This window comes from Salvelinus sp. IW2-2015, linkage group LG26, assembly GCF_002910315.2.
Source record: "Salvelinus sp. IW2-2015 linkage group LG26, ASM291031v2, whole genome shotgun sequence".
NCBI lineage: Eukaryota > Metazoa > Chordata > Actinopteri > Salmoniformes > Salmonidae > Salvelinus > Salvelinus sp. IW2-2015.
Genome location: NC_036866.1, coordinates 48,198,666 through 48,217,269, shown reverse-complemented (window position 1 = coordinate 48,217,269; position 18,604 = coordinate 48,198,666). Strand labels below are relative to the sequence as shown.

Sequence of the window (18,604 nt, the reverse complement as noted above, 5' to 3'; positions counted from 1 at the left end):
GAATTGAGCCAGAGCTTATTATGGGGTGATAATACCTTCATTTTACACTTGAAGTTGACACAATAAAGACTTTATGATTGAAGATGCCATAGACCTTTTTCACAAAGTGACGACAGTTCAGCTTCTCTAATACCACACAAAAACAAAGGCACTGACCCCAAACCTCCCCTGACGACTTTAAAGATGGCTGGCCAGGGGGCCTCTCTTTTCACCTTTCTTCCGGCATGAGTGCCCAACAGCTAGCCTGGTCAACCAGACTGAGTGCTACGTTCATTGGTGAGCGCAGTGGTCAGTATCGTTGACCGGCCTAGCCAATCGGCTCCTAGATGCCTCCAGCCAACCATCCTCTTACTAACCATCCAGATAACAGTACAGTCACTCCTCTGTCTGTCCGTCTTCATCAATAACCTCGACTTCCCACGCAACAGACTAGGATGGATCCGCATATCAACACGGTCCTGCTGCCGCTAGTTTCATCTCATGTCAACCTGCATCATTTTGTGATTGACTTCCTTCCTGGGGTTTGTTAAAGGAAGATCGAAATGACGGTGATAATTCATCTCTATTGTAAGCAGAGGCCGGGTAAAATGAAACACAGTGGAGGAAGAGATCGGATTAATGGCCTCTGTGAGTGTTAATGCCTACCAGTTACATTATCCAGGGGATTTTCATATCCACAACGACCGGAGACGTTACCTGTCCTACATACTCATTCTTACTCTAATTTTAAACTAAATCAAAATAATATGATAGAATAGAACTAAAAACATTCTGTGATCTTTACTACAGAGTGGACCTAAAAAAGTATGCAGCCTGACTACCTGTGTAACTTCAGAAAGTCTCCTTGAGTAAGAGATCTCGGTTTTGTAAGGAGACTGCTGACTGAACGAACAGGCCAGACAGAGAAGTACCGTACTGTAGAAAATGGAAGATTCCAGGGTTCAATTCCCCAACTGTCCTTGTAAATAAGAATTTGTTCTTGACTGACTTGCCTAGTTAAATAAAGGTTACACTAAGAGCATAACATTTCTACACCCTAATTGTAGTCTACCCAATACCCAAACGGAGATTCAGTGAAAAAAGAAATCACATTGATTTATCAAGACCAGTCCCCATGCTTGTCTCAGAGCAGCGCAAAATGGTGTATTGTTGTAGGCTATTGCTTAAAATCCTATTACTTCTATCTTCAATATGCTTTTTAAATAAATAAGGCATACACCACTTTTAACAGCACATTACTCAACACTAGTGAGACTCATGTTGCCTACGGTAGGTCTACAGTATATTGAAAAATATGACGTGACTCTCCGCCAATAATTACATATGGAGGATTGGAGGATTCTACATTAAAACCAAAAGCCACCTCATGGGTCTCCCGGTGGCGGCCGGCACTGGTATCGAACCTACATCTGTAGCATTGCATTTTGCACTCCGGGAGTCCCCATCCACTCCGGAGGCCCCATCCACAAAGTATCAAAATACAGAGAGGTGTTGATAAAAGTATATCGTCCTGCTAATAGTCCATAATGGGCTATTATAATACTGTACATGGTGTCCAAGTCAGGATAACCAAAACATTTATTTATTAAAGACTATCAGAAAAATGTTGGTACTTATTTATTTTTATCCAAAGCCATGAATGAGTGAGTCACTCAGCTTTTTGTAGTTGCCGGGCTGTATGACTGTGCCACACAACTTGATAATTGTTCACGATATTTTGGAGGTTATTTCGTTTTCAAAAAAACGAAAGTGAGCAATTGTAATCTGAATAAAGGCCAAAACATTTAATTATGTTTTTAGATGTAATACATAATACTTTTTGCTGTATCATTTGTTTTGTCTTTTCTGGTGGATTAAACTGAAAGTACAACCAATCACGGCCGGTTGTGATACAGCCAACCTAACTAAGAAATACATTTGATGATAGAATTCTCTCCCTACCCTCCTTCTAGACAAGTCTATTGTCCAGCTACCTGCTAATAGCCATAATGGCGCTGTACAACGTGACCGTGTGTGTTTGAAAGAGTCTTTTCCAGTAAGCAACAATTTGTTTATGTCACACCCTGAACTGTTTCATCTGTCTTTGTGATTGTCTCCACCCCATCCAGGTGTCGCCCATCTTCCCCGTTATCCCCTGTGTATTTATACCTGTGTTCTCTGTTTGTCTGTTGCCAGTTCGTCTTCTTTTTTCAAGGCAACCAGAATTTTGTGTCTCAGCTCCTGCTTTTCCAGTCTCTCTTTTCTCGCCCTCCTGCTTTTGACACTTGCCAGTCCTGACTCCGAGCACGCCTGCCTGACCACTCTGCCTGCCCGACCCTAAGCCTGCCTGCCGACCGGTACCGTTGCCCCACCTCTGGTTTACCGACCCCTGCCTGCCTTGACCTGTCTATTGCCTGCCTCTGTTGGAATATGAAACTATTGTTTATTCGACGTGGTCTGCATCTGGGTCTTACCTTCACACCTGACAGTTTACCTTCATTAGACAACTTTGTTACAATATTTCTGTAAATCAGTGATATTTATTCCCATAGTATTTCTTTATGGAGCCATTACTAAATAAACTTCGCATTTTGAAAGAGTATTTTTATAATTATTTTATTAACGATTATTTTATTAATAATGCCATTATTAGTTACATTGTTTTAGTTTGAACGTGCAGACTGGCACTAAGAACAGCGGGAACGTCTCCCTAGTCAGCTCCATTATTAGTGCAACGCCCCTTAAAGTGTTGCTCTGTGCTACCCAGTGTGGCGGGGTGGCGGTCCACCCCCCCCTTCCTCTTCCTCCCTTCCCCATGGGCTAGGTCTGTCTTCTGTGCGCAGCTCTACAGCCCATCCTGTGCCCCCTGCCCTCGTGCCTTGAACCTCGTGTGCTTTCAGTGGATACAGCTGGAGAACTGCAAGGCAATCCCATTGTGTGCCACTCGGGTGCATGACCAATATGACCCATATATATTGTCCTGCTAATAATTGTGTTAATAATATATCTGTGAGAATATCCAAGGGGCTTTTATATAATTCTAAATTAATAATAATCATAATCGCTTTGTTTAAAAAAAGAACAATATTTTGGAGATGATTTTGTTTTCAAATAACGTAAAATGAGAGAGAAAAACGCCAATCCTGAACATGGGGTGAGACATTGTTACTAATTTGTAAATAAAGCCAGTTTGTTATTTAGAATTATTTATTTATCTTTTTAGAGGGAGAGAAACCAAATACCTACAGTCATCTCATGGGTCTCCCAGTCGAGGCCAGCACAGGTATTGAACCAGCATCTGTTGCAACACAGTTTGCACTGCTACGCAGTGTCTTAGACCTTTGCACCACTCAAGCACTGTACAACATAACCAGTCGGGAGAGGGCTACAACACTACAGTAAGAGCAAAATAATCCTAACAAAATAAAATAAAATAAAACCTTAGTGTAAAAACAGTTTTAGTAAGTAATACTGAAGTCGTGCACAATTATCAGTTTCTATTTAGGTTTATGTTACACATTCATTGTCAGTTAGAGACACAGTAGGACCCAAAAGCATAATCAGTGCTCTAACTCCCCCTTGTGGTGGTATGGAATAATGAAGTGGTGACGCAGGGTACCGTACTAAACCACAATATTACCTCTAAGTCCCGCAGCATAATAACAAACTTTTAGTGGAGCAACCACTGTACTAATAATGTTCAGGCTTTTGTTCCACCCTAACACACCAGAAACAACAACAATAACACACTCACCTGATGCTCTTCTAATAAATCGACTCATCACAGGAGCTGAAAAAAAGTGGAAAAGCGAGGTGTGAGGTGATCATATAGGATTACATTGGAATCTGTTGTGGTGAAACTGCCATGTCAGTTTGCGATATCACGACAACGAATATCACTTCAAACAACGAACACTGTTTTATTCCCTCAGACATCATTGCATATCATTGCACACGCGATAGAACAGCAGTGTGTCCTACGATTCTTTTAAAAATTACTTTTCTGGAAGCTCATCTCCTCCTTTTCCAAAACAAAACAAAAACAGTAACAAATGCGCCTGGGGCGACCAGTGGCACTGTTTCACCTTTTGCAGATCTCAGCTTTAAGGCAAAATCAAGAAATATTGCAGTGATACCATACATGTTCTACATTTTCTTAATCAAAGCTGGCAACTAAATGACAGGTGAAAAGGACTCTTAACCTACTGTGGATTGTTATAACAATGTTGAACATGATGTTACCTAAAGCTGAATGCATATCCTCTCTTTTTGATAACATCATCAATACCGCCCATGTGCAGCTAACATGGCTGCCATGGAATTGGTTGTGTCATGTAAATGCATCATAATATTTTTGGTAGAAACCTCAATGTCCAAACTCTCTATTATATCTTTGCTTTGCAAAACACCAGGGAAGCAAGCACCCTTTGCTAACCTAAAACTCCCAATAAGGAAGTGATGCTGAGTCCTTTGACGTGTGTTTTGCTTCTCTGATCAAGTAACTGTCCAATGAAAATCTAACTTTTAAAAGTTCATATTCAATCAAATGTACCTATAAAGCCCTTTTTACATACCCGATGTACAGAAACCTAGCCTAAAACAACCAATATTCTGTTAACTCATACCCAAATAACTCATCCTATACTTTTATTTGTGGCCAAAGCATGAATTGGAGAAAAAAACACTTCAAAAAGCCCACCTCAAACTTGTTTCTCAAACAGACTGTTTGAAAAATGCTTGCTATTGCCTCATAGAGGATGATGAGCTGGCCAATCAGCGGTCTACTCGCATGAATATTTTTAATGACCGGTATACGCCCACATCATTCTATTGTTGGGGTACGCCTACATCATTCTAACACAGAAAAGCTGCATTTTAACACACTTAATTCACATTTTATGGAAGAAAAACCATTTCCCTCATATTGTAATTCATTATAGGTCATATTTCATAGAAATCTGGAAACACTGGACAGTTACTTTAAATTAGAAAACAAAATGTAATCTTAGTGAACCACACCTACACATGAAAAATACCAGCCTTGTCTCATAGACTAGACGTAACATAGTAAACGTAAATCCGGGACACTCAAATTAGTATGAAATCGTACGTTTGGTATGGTTTCCTAAGACAGAAGGTTACTTTTGGCAAAAACAAAAGGAGGGTGGTCGGTCGCAGTGGATGGGAGATGTATAACGCGAATGTCTAGCAACCCAAAGGTTGCATGTTTGAACCTCATCATGGACAATTTTAGCTAATTAGCAACTTTGCAACGACTGACTACTTTTTAGCTACTTAGTATGTTAGCTAACTCTTCCCCTAACCCTAACCCTTTAACCTTTTCACAAGTGAGTTCCACCCAGAGAGAGTTTTTTATGCGAGTCATGTCAGAATGCACTCACTGTTCCAAAATGTGATTGTTACGCAGCCGGACAATTAACCCGTGCGGCCTGCTAATTATCTATAGGCTATTATCTACTTGTCAAATTCAAATTAATTTCAAACAAGTTTTATTTACCTGCCATTTCCTGGTTGCAAAAATTCTAATAGTTTGCCTAATTTCAGTTTTTGTGATAAAACAAGCAAGTATAGTGTAGAGAATAATTGAACCATCTAAACCGCTGGGAAATAGTTACCATAACCCAAAGAATGTGAAATGTCAGAATAATATTAGAGAGAATGATTTATTTCAGCTTTTATTTCTTTCATCACATTCCCAGTGGGTCAGAAGTTTACATACATTCAATTATTATTTTGTAGCATTGCCTTTAAATTGTTTAACGTGGGTCAAAATTATTCGGTAGCCTTCCACAAGCTTCCCACAATAAGTTGGGTGAATTTTGGCAAATTCCTCCTGACAGAGCTGGTGTAACTGAGTCACATTTGTAGGCCTCCTTGCTCGCACATACTTTTTCAGTTCGCCCACAACCTTTCTATAGGATAGGGCTTTGTGATGGCCACTCCAATACCTTGACTTTGTTGTCCTTAAGCCATTTTGCAACAACTTTGGAAATATGCTTGGGGTCGTTGTCCATTTGGAAGACCCATTTGCGACCAAGCTTTAACTTCCTGACTGATGTCTTGAGATGTTGCTTCAATATATCCAAATAATTTTCCTGCCTCATAATGCCATCTATTTTGTGAAGAGCACCAGTCCCTCCTGCAGCAAAGCACCCCCACAACATGATGCTGCCACTCCCGTGCTTCACGGTTGGGATGGTGTTCTTCGGCTTGCAAGCCTCCCCCTTTTTCCTCCAATGATGGTCATTATGGCCAAACAGTTATACTTTTGTTTCATCAGACCAAAGGACATTTCTCCAAAAAGTACGATCTTTGTCCCCATGTGCAGTTGCAAACCGTAGTTTGGCTTTTTTATTGCGGTTTTGGAGCAGTGGCTTCTTCCTTGCTGAGAGGCCTTTCAGGTTATGTCGATATAGGACTTGTTTTACTGTGGATATAGATACTTTTGTACCTGTTTCCTCCAGCATCTTCACAAGGTCCTTTGCTGTTGTTCTAGGATTTATTTGCACTTTTCGCACCAAAGTACGTTCATCTCTAGGAGACAGAACGCATCTCCTTCCTGAGCGGAATGACGGCTGCTTCGTCCAATGGTGTTTATGCTTGCATACTATTGTTTGTACAGATGAACGTGGTACCTTCAGGCATTTGGAAATTGCTCTCAAGGATGAACCAGACTTGGAGAGGTCTACATTTTTTGACTGATTTCTTTTGATTTTCCCATGATGTCAAGCAAAGAGGCACTGAGTTTGAAGGTAGGCCTTGAAATACATCCACAGGTACACCCCCAATTGATTCAAATGATGTCAGTTAGCCTATCAGAAGCTTCAAAAGCCATGGCATAATTTTCTGGAATTTTACAAGCTGTTTAAAGGCACAGTCAACTTAGTGTATGTAATCTTCTGACCCACTGGAATTGTGATACAGTGAATTATAAGTGAAATAATCTGTCTGTAAACAATAGTTGTAAAAATTACTTGTGTCATGCACAAAGTAGATGTCCTAACCGACTTGCCAAAACTATAGTTTGTTAACAAGAAATCTGTGGAGTGGTTGAAAAAAAACGTTTTAATGACTCCAACCTAGGTGTATGTAAACTTCGGACTTCAACTGTATAGGCTAAGGCCAGACAATAAGAAGACCAGTGGCAGAAAAAATTCAACACACATTTGTTTCATTACAAACCGGAGAGCGACATCTGTCCGGTGAAGTCCACAAAACATATGGCATGTAACAAAGAGTTACATTACCTACAGCATGGTCAAGCAAAGTAATGTTTCCACATTTACGGACTAAAAACTAGATTTAGAACCACAGAGAGTTGGTTCTGAAGAAAACAGGAGCTGCCTCCACTATTCAAGCACCATTTCAACATTACATTTACATTACATTTAAGTCATTTAGCAGACGCTCTTATTCCAGAGCGACTTACAAATTGGTGCATTCACCTTATGATATCCAGTGGACAACCACTTTACAATAGTGCATCTAACTCTTAAGGGGGGGGGTTAGAAGGTTTACTTATCCTATCCTAGGTATTCCTTAAAGAGGTGGGGTTTCAGGTGTCTCCGGAAGGTGGTGATTGACTCGCTGACCTGGCGTCGTGAGGGAGTTTTTGTTCACCATTGGGTGCCAGAGCAGCGAACAGTTTTGACTGGGCTGAGCGGGAACTGTACTTCCTCAGAGGTAGGGAGGCGAGCAGGCCAGAGGTGGATGAACGCAGTGCCTTGTTTGGGTGTAGGGCCTGATCGAGCCTGAAGGTACGGAGGTGCGTTCCCCTCACAGCTCCGTAGGCAGCACCATGGTCTTGTAGCGGATGCGAGCTTTCAACTGGAAGCCAATGGGAGAGCAGAGGAGCGGGGTGACGTGAGAGAACTTGGGAAAGTTGAACACCAGACGGGCTGCGGCGTTCTGGATGAGTTTGTAGGGGTTTTAATGGCACAGGCAGGGAGCCCAGCAACAGCGAGTTGCAGTAATCCAGACGGGAGATACAAGTGCCTGATTAGGACCATGCGCCGCTTCCTGCGTGAGGCAGGGTCGTACTCTGCGAATGTTGTAGAGCATGAACCTACAGGAACGGGTCACCGCCTTGATGTTAGTTGAGAACGACAGGGTGTTGTCCAGGATCACGCCAAGGTTTTAGCACTCTGGGAGGAGGACACAATGGAGTTGTCAACCGTGATGGCGAGATCATGGAACGGGCAGTCCTTCCCGGGAGGAAGAGCAGCTCCGTCTTGCGAGGTTCAGCTTGAGGTGGTGATCCGTCATCCACACTGATATGTCTGCCAGACATGGAGATGCGATTCACCACCTGGTTATCAGAGGGGGAAAGGAGAAGAACATCATCTTAGTCAGTCTAAACACTGACTAACTAAAAAAATACCAAAAACTAGTTCGTCCAATCAACGTAATCTAATTACAGTATGATGTGGCTCTCCATGGTATTGCTTTCTGTGTGTTTGTGTGTGTTGTGTGCGTGCATGCAAGTAGAAAAACATGTTGACTCACCCACTTGTAGAGAAATGCCAATACCATCTCCTCTTTCACGTTGCCTAAAGTGGTCTGTGACTCATACAGTACACGCTTTTAGTTTTTGTTGTCCTAGGCTACCTGCATTTGAAGAACAATCGGAAAGTAATTCTGCTTTGAAAGTTGATTTCAACTTGTAACTCACTTTTGTGAAACTCTCGTACAACATTATTGAAATGATTTTGGGTATCTAGTGAAGAGCTCTTCTTTGTCTACACCCATTCAGCATCGTTCACACCCTCTTAAGCTTTAGCAACACCCACTCTTTGCTCTCTCGGAGCGCACACTTGACGCTCTGGCCAATGATTTGTTTACCTCTGGATAACATGAAAACAGCCTAACCAGCTCTGCTGGCAACAATTTAATTACACTTTTTTGTAGACGTTTACTGACACCGGCCATATTCAACGGGTGTTGTACACACGTCACGTAATGTTAGCTAATGAGCCAACCAGCTAACATTAGCTAGTTAAACAACAATGAACAAAGTTCCAACACTGCCTAACATTAGGCTCTAACTAGAAAAGCAAACAGCTCTGGGAAACGAATAATAATGTCCGCTAGGGAGCCAGCCAGCTAACGTTAGCTAGCTAGCTAACAATACACTTTAGCTTAAGACATACAGCTAGATAGCTAGGTAAACAATGACCCTAGCTAGGTAAACAACTAAGGTTATATATGTAACCACGTTATGTGAGCTATATGGATCACTCCAATATATTGATATCACTCCGCGGCGGAGGGATACATCCGAAGTGAGAATTTACAGATTTACTGTAAATGACCACATCCTGAATGACCACATCCCTCTGGATCAGGGAAAGCTGTCAAGACACCTCTATCGCTTCCCGGAGGATCTCCTCTGTGCCCTCCTGCAGCCGGGGCAACAGAGTCTGCAGGTAGGCCTGCAGCAGCATGGCCATGTTGGTAAGGTGGCCAAGAGAGCAGAGGGACCCATATGTGGCTTTCAAGTCCGCATCAAAGACTCTGGAGGGCTTCAGTCGCGGGTTCCGCCCTATAATCTCCTGGTCTGGGAGGACCATGGCAGCTATCATGGTGTCCATGGTCGGGTACTCCCGGAGGCCGAGTGACTCTGCGCCCGCAACATAACTCCATGGTCCAGTCTTGGTTGTGAGTCGGAAGCGCCCCCTGGCAGAGGCCCAACTTTCCTGCAAGGCCTCACAGAACTCAGCAGAGATGGGGACAGATGGAGAGTCCTTACTGTCCACCAGTTTTGATGTCCAGTGCAGTGGCTACCCGAGTGAGTAGGCTCCTAATAGCCTCTCGAGCAGCTGGGGGCCATGAAGCCCCGCTGCCGGCTTCTGATGGTCTGTCAGCCTGGTAGCCCCGCTCACGGTGGTGAACAGTGCCAGCATCGTCCCCCAGGAACAGCCTATCACTGGCCAACAGGGAACAGCTGTTGTCGCCAATGAAGCTATCAACCTCCTGCCACAGGGCATGCGCCCTCCGTTCAACGTGGTCCCAGCGGCTGACTCCTGCCCCCGTCCAGGACTGGCAGCAGATGAGCTCTGCCTGCGTTGGCTCTGGCTACGCTTCCTGGGAGGGGTACTGGGCCCAGGAGAGGGACTAACAACTCGCTGGCGCACCACTCCTGAGGGAGGGAGCTCGTCCCCAGCCTGAGCCCGAGTCTTGCCGATCCACTCGCACATGGCCTCCAATCGCGCCAGGCGATGGCGTTTTGAGAACACCACACAAAACAGGCATCCAGTAGGGTGCTCCACTGCCCTCTCCGCGTGGCTCAAACCCAGGCAGTGCATACACAAGGTATGCGGATTCTCAGGGGGGATGCCACCATCACACCTGTCACAAAGGGAAGCCATAAGCTCAGCCAAGCTAACAAGGCCACGGAGCAGGCGTCCGACGCCCTGGAAGAGCTTATGTCGTGACCTGCTTGGAGGAATAGGAACCTGGTGAAGGAAAAATTACCCAGTACCTCTGAAAAAAATGGGGAAGACCCGTGTGGGAAAAGGCCACTCAATGTTGTCTTGGTAAGCAACTCCAGTGTATATTTGGCTTTGTGTTTTAGGTTATTGTCCTGCTGAAAGGTGAATTTGTCTCCCAGTGTCTGGTGGAAAGCAGACTAAACCAGGTTTACCTCTAGGATTTTGCCTGTGCTTTGCTCAATTCCGTTTATTTTTATCAACCAAAAAAACTCCCTAGTACTTGCCGATGACAAGCATAACCATAACATGATGCAGCCATCATCATGCTTGAAAATATGAAGAGTGGTACTCGGTGATGTGATGTGTTGGATTTGTCCCTTTGTATTCAGGAAATAATTTTCTTTACCACATTTTTAGCAGTTTTACTTTAGTGCCTTATTGCAAAGAGAACGCAAGTTTGGAATATTTTTATTCTGTACAGGCTTCCTTCTTTTCACTCTGTCATTTAGGTTAGTATTGTGGAGTAACTACAATGTTGTTGAACCATCCTCAGATTTCTCCTATTACAGCCATTAAACTCTGTAACTGTTTTAAAGTCACCATTGGCCTCATGGTGAAATCCCTGAGTGGTTTCCTTCCTCTCCGGCAACTGAGTTAGGAAGGACGCCTGTATCTGTAGTGACTGGGTGTATTGATACATCATGCAAAGTGTAATTAATAACTTCACCACGCTCAAAGGGATATTCAATGTCTGCTTTTTTTTTACCCATCTACCAATACGTGCCCTTCTTTGCGAGGCATTGGAAAAACTCCCTGGTCTTTGTGGTTGAATCTGTGTTTGAAATCCACTGCGGACCTTACATATAGTTTTATGTATGCGGTACAGAGATAAGGTAGTCATTCAAAATCATGTTAAACACTATTATTGCACACAGTTTACTCCTGTTTACTCCTCCAGTTTACTCCTGAACTTATTTAGGCTGGCCATAACAAAGGGGTTGAATACTTATTGACTCAAGACATTTCAGCTTTTTATTTGTAATTAATTTGTACACAATTCTAAAAACATAATTCCACTTTGACATTATGGGGTATTGTGTTTAGGCCAGTGACACCTTTCTCTGTCCAGTTTCAACTGAAATTGTCCAACATGAACTGCACTAGCTAGCTAACTAGCTTAGCTCGTCGCTAGCTTGGTTAGCTAGCTAGGTTGGTAATACATGGTTGGCAAATTTTTATTTCACCTTTATTTAACCAGGTAGGCCAGTTGAGAACAAGTTCTCATTACAATTGTGACCTGGCCAAGATAAAGCAAAGCAGTGCAACAAAAACAACAACACAGAGTTACACAAACAAATGTACAGTCAATAACACAAAATAAAATAAAAATAGAAAGATCTATGTACAGTGTGTGCAAATGTAGAAGAGTGGGGAGGTAAGCAATACATAGGCCATAGAGGAGAAAATAATTACAATTTAGCATTAATATTGGAGTGATAGATGTGCAGATGATAATGTGCAAGTAGAGATACTGGGGTTCAAGTGAGCAAGAGGGTAAGTAATAATATGGGGATGAGGTAGTTGGGTGTGCTATTTACAGATTGGCTGTGTACAGGTACAGGTTTTGGTAAGCTGCTCTGACAGCTGATGCTTAAAGTTAGAGAGGGAGATATAAGACTCCAGCTTCAGAGATTTTTGCAATTCGTTCCAGTCATTGGCAGCAGAGAACTGGAAGGAAAGGCGGCCAAAGGAAGTGTTAGCTTTGGGGATGACCAGTGAAATATACCTGCTGGAGCGTGTCCTACGTGTGGGTGTTGCTATGGTGACCAATGAGCTGAGATAAGGCGGGGCTTAACCTAGCAAAGACTTATAGATGACCTGGAGCCAGTGGGTTTGGCGACAGATATGTAGTGAGGGCCAGCCAACGAGAGCATACAAGTTGCAGTGGTGGGTAGTATATGCGGCTTTGGTGATTAAACGGATGGCACTGTGATAGACTACATACAGTTTGCTGAGTAGAGTGTTAGGGGCTATTTTGTAAATGACATCGCCAAAGTCAAGGATCGGTAGGATAGTCAGTTTTACGAGGGTATGTTTGGCGGCATGAGTGAAGGAGGCTTTGTTGCGAAATAGGAAAAGGGGTTGAATATTCTAGCCGATTCTAGATTTAATTTAGGATTGGAGATGGTTAATGTGAGTCTGGAAGGAGAGTTTACAGTCTAACCAGACACCTAGGTATTTGAAGATATTTGTAGTTGTCCAAATAGGCAACAGTTTAGCTAGCTAAATTGTACAGCCAGCATTTTGTCTATAGTGATGCTGTTACAATTACCAAACATTTGGATAAACAAATCATTTATCAAAATATGATGTATGACAGGATCCGATGTTGTATGCAATTTCAATTGCATTTGAATTGCTTCGTGTATCAGCAAGGTTGCTTGAGATGTCACTTGGAACTTGCATCTGCACCAGAAATGTCTTCGTGTGACACAGGCTTAAGAGGTGCAGGAGCTCAAGCAGTAGAAGAATTAGCTGCCGGTACTCCGCTCTGGTGGGGTCCTGCCCAAGACAAGCACTGTATACTATTATATAATGATATGCCATTTAGCAGACACTTTTATTCCAAAGCCAGATTCAAACCCACTACCATGGCATTGCAAGAGCCATGCTCTATCAACTGAGCTACAGAGGACCACCATATATCTACTGAATTAAGTAATGATCCACGGGGCTTGATCTATTCCATTCTATTCTTGTCTGTGTTTTATCTGCAACTGTTTTATCATAGGCCTCTGAGCAGCCCTCTGCCTATCCTCCTAGTAGCAGCCATTAAGACTTCTTCTTTCTCAAGCACCATAACCACTGAGGCATGCAATGCTAACCTGTCACATACACTTGTGCTTTTTCCCCCAACTGCTTTGCTTTCAGACCTACAGAGGTGTAGCAAATCCCATACTGCTGCGTACAGATGTAGGATTTTAATTGTATCACTTTTTTGTTGATGAAAATGTTCCTGCACAGCAGAAAATGCAAACTTGTAGTGTATTCAAGGTATAAAAAGGTTTCTGAAGTTTGTAATTTCCACTTATAAAATGTCAGACTTGATTTGCCCTAAAGAAAAATGTATCAACCCCTCCAAAAAATGCCTACTAATTAAAATCCACATGATAATTCCCATTTCCTGTTGCTGCAGGATTATTTTCCTACTGTAGCAAAGTGGCTCAATCTAAGATCCTACATCTATATTGACTGTCAAAAAAGGCTGGTCATTTACACTACCGGTCAAAAGATTTAGATCACCTACTTATTCAAGGGTTCTTCTTTATTTTTACGCCTCCACAATGAGTCGGACTGCAGAGTGAAGGAAAAGCAGCCAACAAGTGCTGAGCATATGTGTGAACTCCTTCAAAACTGTTGGAAAAGCATTTCTGGGGAATCTGGTTGAGAGAAAGCCAAGAGTGTGCAAAGCTGTCATCAAGGAAAAGGGTGGCTATTTGAAGAATCCCAAATATAAAATATATTTTGATTTGTTTAACACTTTTTTGGTTACTACGTAATTCCATATGTGTTATTTCATAGTTTTTATATCTTCACTATTATTCTGCAATGTAGAAAAGAGTAAAAATAAAGAAAAACCTTTGAATGAGTAGGTGTTCTAAAACTTTTGACCGGTAGTGTATAAATTGAGTTTCTCACTCTATTTTTTATGTAGATTAAATCGTCATTACAGAGCCCCACCCTGTTTTGAGCCCCACCTGTTTAGCAAAAACTAAATACATTTTTGCCTGTTTTGCATGTTATTTTGGCATTAATACCTGTCACATATCATATTACAAACACAGCAACAATTTTTTTTTATATATACATACAGTGGGGAGAATAAGTATTTGATACACTGCCAATTTTGCAGGTTTTCCTACTTACAAAGCATGTAGAGGTCTATAATTTTTTTATCATAGGTACACTTCAACTGTGAGAGACAGAATCTAAAACAAAAATCCAGAAAATCACATTGTATGATTTTTAAGTAATTAATTTGCATTTTATTGCATGACATAAGTATTTGATACATCAGAAAAGCAGAACTKAATATTTGGTACAGAAACCGTAATAAACCCGTATACAAACATGTTCTCTTTTTTGATTTCTTGAGTAAGGCAGCTCCAAAATGCAGGTGTTTCAGCCTAGTTCAGTGCTTTCTGTGGTGGAAGGGCAGCCAGCGGAAAATATAGAGCGTAGGGGTTGGTAATCTTCTCTAGTTGCGCAGTGATTGGCTCAGTGTTCTGTCACTCATGGGGACACTACGTCACCACAAAATCTACAGGGAGAGCTGGAAAGTTCAAGCCCCCTTGGTTGCTGCCATAGATTTACATTAGAAGTGCCCATCCAAGAAGGCTGAAGTTCATTGGTCACAGATAAAATGACGTCAAATCACGTTATATCTACCGTAGCTTTGATTGGACTGATCATGTAAACGTCATACTTTCAAAATCTTAGCTAACAAGATAGACAAGCAGTTAAAATCATGAATCACATCGATAATCTACTGGAAAATCCCCTTTCAATCCTTGTCATATGAAGAGAAATTATAGATAAAACGTATAGGTGCTCATCGGCCATTGGACATGAAGATTACACAAGTTGGAAATCGCAAATTCAACATTGAGTGGTTTGGAAGGAATCAGAGGCTAACTGCAAGCATTGCAAAGCAATCACTATTTTGCTTCCCCTGCCTGCTATTCGGTGGAGAGTGTGTGGTCCAAGTCTGGGTTTAAAGGTCTCTTTTCCAAGCTTAAAAAGGATAAACATTCACACACAACACCATGGGGCAGAAAAGGTTGAATACATTGGCCATTCTGTCAATCCAGCATGACTTCTGCCGCATTAAAAACAACTGGAAACTCGGAACAGGGACATTCAGGGACAGTTCAAGACACCTGGGAACTCAACAATTTGCTCCGACTGGGAAAATACATTTTGAACGGTCATCCAACTCGGAATTCCAAGTCGGGAACTCTGGCCTATTTCTAGAGCTCTGACCTGAAGATCACTGACGTCATGATTCAACCTGTTTTTTCAGAGTTCCCAGTTGTCTTGAAAGCAACATAAATCCCGAGAATGGCAGACTTTGATGACAAAGTTTCATGACAAAATCTGCCCACAAGAAGGACCGCAGCGCCACCTTCCTGTTCAAGTGAGCACAGCACAACGATGAGTCCAAAAATGTCTTGTATGCTGCTGCATAAATGATGTAATATGCCAGGGAGATATGTATACTGTAGCTAAGAAAGTAATACTACGTGTATGTTGTATAGTAAGCTGTTAGTAGCCCATGTGCCTCACCCTAATAATTTGGTCAATTACTCCCTCATAACTTAGCCTACTGTTCTGACTTGGTGGTGCACATGTACCCTGTTTCAGAGAAATGTCATCATCGAATATTGTCTGCTTATATGCCCCCTTTATTTATCCTACAGTTCTGACTTGGTGTACAGGGAGAATACTGCAAGAACGACCCATGTTCTGAATTCTGTCACTGTACATTTTGAAAGTGCTGAACAAATAGTTATTTTGACTAAGTCCTTCTTAGCTCGCTCATTAATGTCTTAATCGAAATTACGGATTGCTTCTTATTCACTCATCGTTCCATTATGCCATAGTTTGTTTTCTCAATTGTCAGTAGAAACCACATTTGTTTAAGCAAGTCAGCAATATCAGCTATGTTTATTAAAAAGGCAGTGAATTAGGCTGAATTAATGGTTTCGCTACCAGACGAGGCTCCGCTGATAGCCAGGTATAGCAGTGGTAAGGACTTACTTCTATGGTGCTGAAAAGAAAGCTCTGCTGTTTTTATATATATATATATCTTTTATATAGGCCCTAGCAGTTTGTGGGCACCGTTTGTCACCGTTATAGTGCAATTAATGGATTGTTTAGCGTTGTGTTGTGTAGTGGCTTTGCTGGCATGTATCTACAAATATATTTTTTTTTTGCCCCACCAAGATTTACATGCTAAAATCGCCACTACTAAGGTTTATGTGATTTTCATGAGAACTGTGTACTCTATTGTTGCTCTAACTCCCTCTGTAGTAACTTGGCCTATATGCATTGTGTAAGCCTAATGATGTCAAATTAAATTCTCAGGAATCAGGATAAACTGTTGGCTAGAGATCGAATGCTACACAGTTGCACAGTATGTTCATTACGTGTCAATCAGCCGCCATCACCATGTCCATATTTGGCGAATGACAGCCCAGACAGAATCATCATGGCATAGTGTTGTTACAATGTGGGAAACAATTTGAAAGCTCATCACACATCACTGGCTACAGTGGCTACATTTTCTAAGATGCAAACATGTTGCAATTGTAGAATTCCATTACATCTCATATACAATTTATTCTGTTCTATTCCATTCCGATATTCCACTGGCTGAATGATATAATAGAAATTGAATACAATATAATAGAATGGAGCTCAACATTGTTATTATTCATTTATTAGCCTACCTGTGAATTCCTCGTCGTCACTCTCCTCCTCTCCATTTTCAGAATCAATCTGCATGGCTTCCTCAATGAAATTGACCGCTTTCCCACTGGGTCTCGTGGCCGAATTTTGGTCATTGCCAAACGCGGCTCCTCTAATTTCACTGTCCTTCAGTTGGGTGAAATACTGCAAAGCGAACTCGAGCAAATCTCCCGGCTGATTCCTCAGGACCTCCACGGTAAAGCTCTGCAACAGCTCCGTCAATCCTTCAGGAATTTCTATACTCATTCCTGATGTCAAATCTATGAGAAATACGAATAAAATGTATATCTTTGTGCTTCCAACAAATGAAAGAATTCTATTCAATTTTACTCAAAACAAAATACAGATTTTAATTGCCCGGGGAATGTTTTATTCAATCCCCATGCAATGCAGATATTCCTTTCAATGTGCTGAATGAAAATGGCTCAGAATTTTTGGACTCAGCATCTTCTGATGCTTCTGGCTACACATGTGACCAAAGAAACCATGGCAACCACCATCCCAGTGATTGCGTATGAGAGCGAGCTGCAGCAATGCAATGGATGGCAAAAACTGCAGTGGCATAATGTTGTAGGCCTAATCAACTCTGCAATTGAGGGCAAAAACTGCAGTGGCATACTATTATAGGCCTAATCAGATGACAGCCATTGCATCAATGCTGTTTAATAAATTATACAGTCAAACTTTTTTCATTATGTAAATAAAACATTTTTACTTAATATGTGTGCAACAAAAGTTCAACATTCACCAATGCCTTGTGCACGCACACCAGTTGCATCAAAGTCCATTAATTTCAATGGGATACAATCCGCACTGCTGCGACTCATCTGCTAGACATCTGCCAGACTAGGCTGCAGTGCGTGCAGTGTATCTTTCCAATTTGTAGGTTGTATTGCCGTGCGGCAGAGATCTGTATATAATGACTAGATGCTCATGTCTCCGCCCTAACAATGTGAGTCGTCCCAAAGGCGGGAAGGCAGGTGACAAGTTTAGGTCCAAAATTAGCCCATAGGAACGCTTAGGGTTTATTATGGACAGATTTTGGCGAGAGTGAAACCTCTCGCTTCGCCTCTTCCTCTCTGCGTGGGGTCTTACATGCTGACCAATTATTGCAAAATAAATTTAAACATACATGTTATTCAATTATTGCACCCACACTGCTCGCGCGCGCCAATGAGCGTATGCATTGCCAAGTGCTAAAAGAGAAGTCAGTTCTATTTGTGACGCTGCATAATCCCAAACGGCGTTCCATAGAATGCCGTGCAAGTCCTGCCTCTCCCATCTCCTCATTGGTTTATAGAAGCAGATACACACGTGCCATCTCCTCATTGGTTATACCCACATGGGTGATTGAAAGATGAACTTCGGTCGGTTGGTCGTGGTAATACACCTATGAAAGTTAGATGCCAATCGCCATATGAAGTCCAAAGAAGAAAAAGCCTGGAAGGAGAGATGACTAGAAACGATTTGGTTGACTGGTTTATGTGTGGATTAATTGTGCATTTCAGGTAAACTAACAACTCAACGTTTATATCCCAGGACAAATTAGCTAGCAACTGCAAGTTAGCTAGCTAAATTGCCATAACTGTTTAATGCTTTTCGACCTTTCCCCAAATTAATATAATTGGTTCAGAGTTTGTTTT

General features: G+C 41.9%; 1 protein-coding gene across 1 annotated transcript in view; it reads right to left on the bottom strand.

Moving 5' to 3' along the window:
- LOC111952783 (cAMP-dependent protein kinase type II-beta regulatory subunit) overlaps window positions 1–17,434 on the bottom strand; it is a 28,862-nt gene extending 11,428 nt beyond the window's left edge. Inside the window, exons 1-2 of the mRNA XM_023971689.2 lie at window positions 16,943–17,434; window positions 3,734–3,769 (exon numbers count right to left, since the gene is read on the bottom strand). Coding sequence (XP_023827457.1) covers window positions 3,734–3,769; window positions 16,943–17,207 — 301 coding nt within the window. The 5' untranslated portion in view covers window positions 17,208–17,434. The remainder of the gene's footprint in view (window positions 1–3,733; window positions 3,770–16,942) is intronic.
- Between the last annotated feature and the right edge of the window lie 1,170 nt (window positions 17,435–18,604).